At 43.6% G+C, this 9,079-nt stretch overlaps 2 protein-coding genes across 2 annotated transcripts; both read right to left on the reverse strand.

The window, feature by feature from the left end:
• Positions 1-278: 278 nt before the first annotated feature.
• On the reverse strand, positions 279-3,171 carry LOC136938893 (beta-2-glycoprotein 1-like). Its single transcript, XM_067231809.1, has 8 exons — positions 3,102-3,171; positions 2,557-2,733; positions 2,261-2,357; positions 1,986-2,062; positions 1,612-1,800; positions 1,037-1,216; positions 668-865; positions 279-497 (listed from the first exon to the last, which is right to left on the reverse strand). Exons 1-8 carry the CDS (start codon positions 3,169-3,171, stop codon positions 433-435), a joined length of 1,053 nt encoding a protein of 350 aa, XP_067087910.1. The 3' UTR covers positions 279-432.
• Positions 3,172-4,056: 885 nt separating this feature from the next.
• LOC136938894 (beta-2-glycoprotein 1-like) lies at positions 4,057-6,716 on the reverse strand. Its single transcript, XM_067231810.1, has 8 exons — positions 6,647-6,716; positions 6,164-6,340; positions 5,715-5,811; positions 5,527-5,603; positions 5,238-5,429; positions 4,793-4,972; positions 4,366-4,563; positions 4,057-4,229 (listed from the first exon to the last, which is right to left on the reverse strand). Exons 1-8 carry the CDS (start codon positions 6,714-6,716, stop codon positions 4,123-4,125), a joined length of 1,098 nt encoding a protein of 365 aa, XP_067087911.1. The 3' UTR covers positions 4,057-4,122.
• Positions 6,717-9,079: the final 2,363 nt, after the last annotated feature.

Raw genomic sequence — 9,079 nt, forward strand, 5'->3', positions numbered from 1 at the left:
GCTGTAGTTCCAAGGACGGAGATCAAACCAATCGCCAAGCGGGCTGAGAAACAATGGGTTTCCCATTCTAATCTTTGTTAAATTGGAATCGACATGCAAGGGATGATGGGCATGCTCTGGGACTGGAAGTGGACCGTATGGTTGTTATTATATTAATAAGAGGAGAGGTGCGTGTGTGTGTGTTTATGCACGTTTCTGTGCTCGCAAAACCAGTTCAGTTGTACAACACTGACCTCTTGTGACCATTTATTTTATTTTCACATTGAATGTATCTCTGTTATGGATAAAGGTTCCCTTTTTCTCCTATTCGTTATTGAAAGTGAACATTTATTTTCACAGTTTATTGTTCTTGTTTCACAGAACAGCTTCACAGTTTCATTCAGTTACACAATAAGTGGTTGATGAATCTGATCTTTCCAGTACTCATGTGTTTCAGCATTGTTTTATTTCTGATGGAAGAGAGCTGGAATTCTCTTTGTAGACTTCAACGCTGGGTTCTAAGAGAGGAAACACACATACACACACACACACACACACACGCACACACAGTGATACTATATGTCGTCAGCCTCAATGAGATTTTCTCATCGGGGTGTATAGCCACATTTTGACACCCAAATAGCCCAAAAGCCTTCTCTGCTTCAGCATTGGAAAAAAAGGGTCTTACCTTCAAAGCATTCTGGGATATTGAGTTTTCCATCTATGCACTGGATTGGGACAGCGTAACCACACTCATCCTTCTTGTTCATGCAGTAAAAGGAGACCATGTCCTTGTGAAAAACTCTGTTGTCCTTTAGATTCTGTAACCAAAGTTTCTCCCCTTGGTATAAGATACGTCCTCTGTCGACCCCGACATTGCACGGAGCTGTGAACGGTATCACACATGGCATTCATCGCTAGCAGTTATTAGCCTGCTGATGCTAAAGAGACAACGTATTTTTTATGTGGCAGTGTGGCGGGTAAACAAAACAAAACAGGCTATTGGGAACAGTAGGAGGCCAAATGTTTTGTGACATGAGAGAAAACGTGGTTCTACCCTTGCAAGTCGGTTCAGAAGTCCATTGGCCTGATTGTGCACATTCAATTTCAAATACTCCCTCCAGTGTGTAGTCGGGATCACAGTCATAGCGGACTGTCTCCTTGAAATAGTGCTTCGTGAGGATGCTGGCGGACATGTAGCCGTTAGAGATGCTGGGTGGAGGAGGGCAGGAAACAACTAGATTGTAGAATAGAACAGATTAGAACGGTTATCAACCCCGGTCCTCGAGTACCCCACTGTCCTGCACGTTTTAGACGTTTCTCTGCTCCAACACACCTGATTCAAATGAAGGGGTCGTTAACAGGCTTCGGCATAACTAGATAACGACCCATTGATTTGATTCAGGTGTGTTGGAGCAGGGAAACATCTAAAACGTGCAGGACAGGGGGTCCAAGAGGACCAGGGTTGAGAACCACTGGATTTGAATATGCTACAGGTAGCCCACTGCATAAAACAGGTTCCAAAGTGATCACGGCTACAACTACTTCCACTACTGATACTAATGACAACCATGACACCACCAAATACTAAGATTCGTCCAAATTCTGTGATGTCAGCTGTTTATCGCCTACGTCGACAGACGGGTGGCTCGCTCCAGACACCCTGGTGGGTGCAAGTGGCGGTCTTGCTGCCAAAGAGGGCGAGGGGTGGAAGACACTGGTAGGAGACGACATCGCCGTACACAGAGGGGTTATCCGTGAAGATCATTTCGTAGGTCAGTTGGGCATACTTTGGAATAGGAGGTAGCCCACAGGTCACCGCTGCGAGTGAGAGGGGGAAAAAAGAACGACACGAGCGCAACGTCAACAACTTCCCCGGTGTCGTACGGATCTGTGTCGCAAATCGCCAATGCGGCTCACGCGAAACCGATCGTGCGAGTCACTGGGAAGTGGGGAAGTGAGGCGGGAGGTCTTCCCGTAAGTGCGAGCGTTGTTGGGTAACCTACGTTTGCACTTGGGGGCGGAGCCGTTCCATCTTCCGTTGTGTAAGCATTCGGTGCTGTCAGTTCCCTCCAGGGTGTACCTGCGGAAACCACACTCAACTTTCAGTCCCGATCGCAGGTCGGATGTCGAACGTTTTGTCACATCAAACAAGAATGATCGAGGTGGACGGGATCTTAGCCTTGTTAAGTTGCTCAGTGAGCCCGACATACAGCCTTCAACTAGTCATGTGATCCCTCCAAACACTTTATCCCGGTGGTAATCAGAGTCCAGTTCTTACCCCTCATTACAGACATACTCCAATTTACTCATGTATTTGCGGTCTGTAAATATCGTCTCTCCGTGGAGTAGTGGGCTGGGGATGGGGCAGTAGTTAGCTGTTCCAGGAACACAGCACACTCAGTCAGCTTGTCTGTTACCTCTCAACTCACAGCCAAAGGTACATGTTAGCCACTATGAGTCTACTGACAAGAGGTAGCCTACATCATGCACACACCAGGGAAAGAATGAACACGAAATACATTTCATTTGGAGTTGTCGTTAAAATTGGACATGGCGTGTTGTGAATAGACCCACGTTTGCAGCTAAACATCGTCTTGCTCCACGACCCGCTGTCACGGCATATGATGGTTCTGGCTCCATCTGTCGGTGAATATCCTCGTTCACACATGAGAGCCAACTGCTTGCCAGGGTTGAAGATCCGCTGGAGATCCTTTATCTGGATGTGCTCGTCCAGAACCGGCCTACCACACACTGGGAGGACCACATGCACAACATTATACCTAACGCACAGGTTCACTGGGTCACTAGCGATTGTGACATGTAAAATCCAGATTAAGACGCAATGTTTCCAATCAATTCTGCCCGTTCAGTGTGCTAATGGCAGAGAATGTTTTTAGTCAACCAAAAATAGGGTAGAGCACTTAAAATCTCGATAGGCTACTCAAATATTAGATATCCAGAAGCCAGATATGACCTGCTCCTTGCCACACACATTCGGTCAAGAAACAAAAGCCGTTCAAATCAACCCCAAGTACACATAAATATCAGCAACATAAGACAGGTGAACACAACAAAACGTTATTACGTTACTTATGGCTTGAACAGGAAGTCTATCATACCGTTTGACGTAGCAGATTGGAATGCAAACTGAAACAGGAGCAGCAAAACCAACCGCAGGGCCTGCGCCATGGTGCTCTAGCGACAGCTCTGTCAACGCTGCAGAAACGACGACGGTGGACCTCGCTCTAATGTTTCTCTTTCACCAAACAAACAAACAAAAGAGAGTGATGATGACCAAGCTATGTATTTATTTTTCGTTTCTTATCTTTTTACCGGAAAATTGCTTTTGACCGACAGCTGATGTAGATAAACTGGAGCATGATGACACTTCTTTTCTTTTTTTACCGTAAGTCTGAATGTTTTGATAAACATTTGGCAACCACATATTGCATCACTGGCTTTGAAATTCCTTTGTAAGCTGTCTGTGGTCCTTTGGAATATATTGTAATATGTAATCACGTAGTAACTGTGCATGCCTACATTTTACATACAATAATATAATGGTAGGTAGCTGGTGTTTGATAGCGCAGTGTCAGGTTAATAAACTATTAGTTTGTTTTCCAGAACTTAGTTATTTCACAGAAATCAGGATGGGGTCATGGTACTGTCCAAAAGAGGCATATTTACTTATAGTTGAAATGTAACTTTTTGCCTCTCTCTCTCTCTCTCTCTCTCTCTCTCTCTCTCTCTCTCTCTCTCTCTCTCTCTCTCTCTCTCTCTCTCTCTCTCTCTCTCTCTCTCTCTCTCTCTCTCTCTCTCTCTCTCTCTCTGTGTCTCTCTCTCTCTGTCTCTCTCTCTGTAACTTTATCTCTTTCTGTCAATAGTAAAATGGTGCACTAACACTTCTTGCACTCTATGACATCAGAATTAACATTTACATTTAGACATTTAGCAGACGCTCTTGAGAATTAAAGAGTTATAGAGCAGATTTACAGTAAACCAGACAATATGGATACCTTGAGTTCAATAAAATAAAACAAACAATGGAGACTTTTATTTGATTAATACTCCAGACATTGTACAGCCCTCCCCTCTTCAGCAAGAATAAGCTGTATTGCCTTTAGTTTGGTTAGGGTTTGGTTAGGGTTTTGGGTCAGTTTTAGGGTTAGGGTTAAGGTTTGCAGCACACATGGAGATTTCTGATGGGAGGGATTTTGGTCGGAGGCTGTAGTCCAACTTTCCAGGTTCTACGAGAAAGAACACAATTCATTAGGCTTCTCAGTTACTGAACCTAAAATCTGAATACCAAAAAATGCCATTCAACACATAGAACTCATTCTTTCAGACTACCATAACATGTTATAATTGTAAAGTGAGCCTCACCCTCAAAGCACTCTGGAACCTTGAGTGTACCATCAAGGCATGTGCTTGCCACGGGATAGCCACACTTTTGCTCCTTATTCAGGCAGTAGAAGACAACAGGCTCCCCATGTAAGACTCTGTTGGGTTTGAAGTCCCCAATCCACATTTTCTTGGCGTTGTAAAAGATACGTCCTCTTTTGATCCCAACAGTACAAGGGGCTGTGGAGGAAAACCAAAAGTGACCCTAGTAATTGTCATGTGTTTCAACTGCGCATGTGTAGTCCTTGACGCTCTGCTGCAACGACTACATGCATTATTTGCATGTTGCTTAGGATAGAGCGCTGCTAAATTGATTTATGTCAATATTAAGTCAAAAATACAAAAATAACTGTTCTATACCGTTATCAGTAATGAATTGAATGTGGGTTGAAAGTCTTGGCAGACTTACCCCTGCAAACCGGCTTGTTTGACCAATTTCCAGTTTTATCACACTGCATCTCGGCATTCCCGTCCAGGACGTAGTTTTCACTGCAGCCAAACTTGACCTTCTCTTTGTAGCTGTGCTCCCTCTTCACAGCAAAGGTTATGAACCCGTGGTCTATCCCTTTAGGGATGGGACAACTGACCTCTGGGTAGGCAATGTAAGCACAGAGATCATGGTTCATGAAAACACATCAGATCAGGAAGTCCATCTGTGTATATGTGTATCAATTTAATAAAGTGCATTGTCACTGTACCGAAGCCATAATCTACAAACTGCTAATTCTGCTAAGCCCTGCTTTTTTGGACATTGAGTATTTTTTTTTTGTCATTTGGACACAGGACACAGATGATGGCATGAAAAAATTCTCTGCAGCTGCAACAGAAAATTGTCAACAAACGGTTTGACTTACCACGGCACACTGGTGGCTCAGTGACTGTCCCATTGGCCAGACATGACCCTCTCTCGTTACCAATAGGGGCTCTAGGTGGCAAACACTCAAAAGTCCAACCTTGTCCATATATGGTTGTGTTGCCTTTAAACTCCTTGTTGTCATAGACAACTTTTCCATTTTGGGGAGCTTGAGGGAGACTACAACTCACAGCTACATGGAAAAAAACATATTGGAAAAAACATGATTCTGTGTGCTTTGATAATTTATCCACATTCAATCATGAATTTAGTACAGGTAGATACAGCACCTGTACAAAGCGGGGGCGGGTGACTCCAACTCCCATCATGCAAACACTGGCTATTATTGGCTCCTATCAAGACATATCTGTGGAAGACCGAATGTCATGGGTCTGTTATGAACCGGAACCTGGAAGACAGATTCTCATCTGCTGAGAAACACACACATCTTTAAAACCTGACACAACCTATTGCTCACCCATCATCGCAGGTGTAGTTGAGAACACTCTTGTACGGTACTTCTTTCTTGCCAAACGTCAGGGACTGAAGAGGCTTGGGAATGGAGCACATCTTTGCTACGTGAGAGAGAATGCGCATGATTGACTCAGACCAACCGTCCTGAACACAGTCACATGGTTCCCATGCAGTTTATGATGATAGAGTGGTAGATACTGTGACCCCTGACCCCCATGGGAAAAGAATATGGCTTCAATGGAAACTGGATGAAAGACTCATCCAGCAGAGCATTTTTCAGTTCATTTGTGTTACATTATAATACCAAGCGGTGAAGCCTCTTAACTAAACAATAAGAACTGAAGAAGGGAAAAACTTATCAGATTTGAGGCCATCACCTCTCGACTTTGGGTCAAACCTATATGCTTTAGGTTTTGGCGTGCCAGAAGTTTCTGGAAAGGCTAATGAACTCACGAGCGCACACGAGTTGTGGTTTGGTCCACTCTCCAGCGGGGGAGCACACAATCTTGCCAGGCGATGATGAAGGAATGTACCCTCGCTCACACGTGATGATCTCCTCCTCGCCAATCTCATACACACGCTTGAAAGGCGTCGCGTCGATGCCGTCCCTTCCAAGCGGCCTCCCGCATACTGGGGGCGAGGACCCAATAGATGGACAGACATGTTACACTAAACAACACCATGTTGAACTGTGCCATAGATCATATACTGTAGTCCACATGACAGAAGGATGTCACCCCAGCATACTGGGAGACGTGTCTAAAAGCGCATACCGCCACACCGGGAAGACACTCACGAAGCAAAGCATTGTTTGTTTTCAGATAAGTATTCTGACTATCATTTTGAGTTGAATTAGGGGTTAGAAATTGTAGAGGTTAATTTACAGCTATACCATAGGTTCTCTCCATATTGGGTGTGTGTTGTCTGGTACTGTACCTTTCACTGAGGCTGCTGTTGTAAATAAGGACAATGTGCAGAGCAAGAGCACGTTCAGGGCTGGGGCCATCTTCTTAGTTGGGCTGTCAGTGTGTCTCTGTCCTCTTCTCTCCGTGGATGGGATTAGATGGAGGATGGGGATAGTTCCATCCAGTCACGTGACACTACAGTCACTGATTGGTAATGTGCAAAGGTCACAGCTCAAAAGTATTTGCTGTGGGTTGAAGGATAACTTTTGCAAAAAAGCAGATAGACATGCACGCATACACCCACGCACACACACACCTACAGACACGGGTGTGTGCACAAACATACACATGCTCACATACAGTACACATACACACACATGTGCGTGCACACACAGGCAAGTCGATGGACAGGAACATTATATTGGGGGGCATTTTTGGGACATGAACACCATTATATCGATGGGTATTTTTAATGTTGCCATTTTATAATTCCAACTATCATCGCCTGTTATTCTCCCACTGCTCATTAAAATAGCAAGAGCATTAGAACGGAAATTTAGAATTCAGTTACGAGTGCAGCCGTCAGTTCAGTTCACCGTTGGGAATATATGCCTCATAGAATTTTCCCTTTTCACCCTTGGCATTGTTGCCTGAGTGAGTCAGACAGAATTACACAGGTTATGTTGGAATGGCGGTCTATAGTTGCCTTAGAATACAAGTACAATAGCAATTAGTAGTGTAAGATCCAAACAGTGAATACATTTATACATGCACAGAAGTCTTTAATCCAACAGCGGACAAAAACAAAGCTAGACCTGTTTATCAATTATGCTATGTATTTTGATAAACTATGCACTTAATCACTAAACACACATGCTATGACAGACTCTGTGCGTAAAAACAGACACTATAGACAGTATACAAATACACGAACGCACACACACAAACGCGCATGTGGGCACTATTTTCTTTGCGCCGCAAGATGACGCTCAAATCCTGCACAATTCATCCAGACTGTACCCTCCCACGAGGGCATGGATTGTACTGTGGTGACGTCAGTTCGAATAAAAAAAGGAAGCAGAGCGCTCAGTGAGCTGTCAGCGAAGTAGTTGTAGTAACAGCTAAGGAAAGCTCATAGATAGCAGTGTTTAGTGTTACGACTTGACCACCAATCTCCAGTTCACTGGCAAAATACAGTGCGCCTGAAAAGGCTAAACGTTGGATTTATTAGACATTGCAAACGGAGCATTAACGCAGGGTTTTTGCCATGGCTGATGTTATAAGTGTCAACGATTCGTCCACCTCGGATGTTGCGAATAGGTTCGCTCGTAAAGGTGCTTTGAGGCAAAAAAACGTCCACGAAGTGAAGAACCACAAATTTATTGCAAGATTCTTCAAGCAACCGACTTTCTGTAGCCACTGCACCGACTTCATCTGGTAAGGTTCTTTATTATGTGCAACTGCCTGTTGAATACAGGCAGTCTAGTGAAGTTGGGATTTCAGTCGAGTCTTTGCGATGATGTAACACATTTAGGTTGTGGATAACTTTTCACTGGTCAGACAGCCTATTTATATTTAAGTGTTTCGAAAACCCATAGTGTATTCCACTAGCGAACTTTAGACCATATCGTGTTGCCTAAAATGCACCCCAAGGCTCGTAAGCAGTTTGCCCAAGAACAATTATTTGCAACATTGTGTCTGTGCGTAAAAGGCGAAAACGAACAGCTTTGCTTTAGGTTAGTGTTTAGAAATTCAAAAACTTCTGTCTTCCTTTACAAATTACTTAATGTGGTCAACTCCAAGACTAAGATAACGCACTGAAACGGCATAAGCAGCGCTATTCATAAACGTCAGACGCCTGATTACAGACGCACCCATGTTGACAACGTTGGTCCGGGGGTGTGTGTTATTCCTGTGTTCCAAAGGTTTACAATATTGCCTACAATACAGTATTTGTCAAGGGCTTCTCAAGCTCCACCTACTAAAGATTTTGCAAACAAATTAACCCAACTTTGTTTCTACTAACTTCCCATTTTGACATTACTTTATCGAACAAGTTCATCAAAGGAGACAAAAAAGTATTCGTTTTTAAATATCAGGAGAGAGTAAGACAGGTATAGTCTAACTACTACACAACCCAATAATATAGTTGTTTTGAATTATTATAGAAGTACTGTATTGTTATAGAAAGACACAGTATTGCAGTACAATATCAGTCATGCATTTTGTCGAACTTGCAGATTGTGAAAGCAGAGACGGGTTGCTTTTCCCTTCTATATGTTCTTTCTCTCCCTCTTTTCTTTCTCCCCTCTCCACTTCCATATCTCTCTCTCTTTCTCTTTCTTTCTACTTGGTACTGAAATCATGATTGTCTACGGAATATCTGTGTATCTTACTGTATTTGATCCAATCATCTGCTCTGTTTTCACAGGGGATTTGGAAAACAAGGATTCCAGTGCCAAGG

This window comes from Osmerus mordax, assembly GCF_038355195.1.
Source record: "Osmerus mordax isolate fOsmMor3 chromosome 21 unlocalized genomic scaffold, fOsmMor3.pri SUPER_21_unloc_1, whole genome shotgun sequence".
In the NCBI taxonomy this organism is placed as follows: Eukaryota; Metazoa; Chordata; class Actinopteri; order Osmeriformes; family Osmeridae; genus Osmerus; species Osmerus mordax.

Coding starts and splice junctions, on each gene's coding strand:
- LOC136938894 (XM_067231810.1), bottom strand. CDS start 6,716: ATGGCCCCAGCCCTGAACGTGCTCTTGCTCTGCACATTGTCCTTATTT. Junction 5,812..6,163: donor ACCACAACTCGTGTGCGCTC/GTGAGTTCATTA, acceptor TCTCTCACGTAG/CAAAGATGTGCTCCATTCCC. Junction 5,430..5,526: donor CCCGCCCCCGCTTTGTACAG/GTGCTGTATCTA, acceptor TTTTCCATGTAG/CTGTGAGTTGTAGTCTCCCT.
- LOC136938893 (XM_067231809.1), bottom strand. CDS start 3,171: ATGGCGCAGGCCCTGCGGTTGGTTTTGCTGCTCCTGTTTCAGTTTGCA. Junction 2,734..3,101: donor CCAATCTGCTACGTCAAACG/GTATGATAGACT, acceptor TGGTCCTCCCAG/TGTGTGGTAGGCCGGTTCTG. Junction 1,801..1,985: donor CTCCGCCCCCAAGTGCAAAC/GTAGGTTACCCA, acceptor TCTCACTCGCAG/CGGTGACCTGTGGGCTACCT.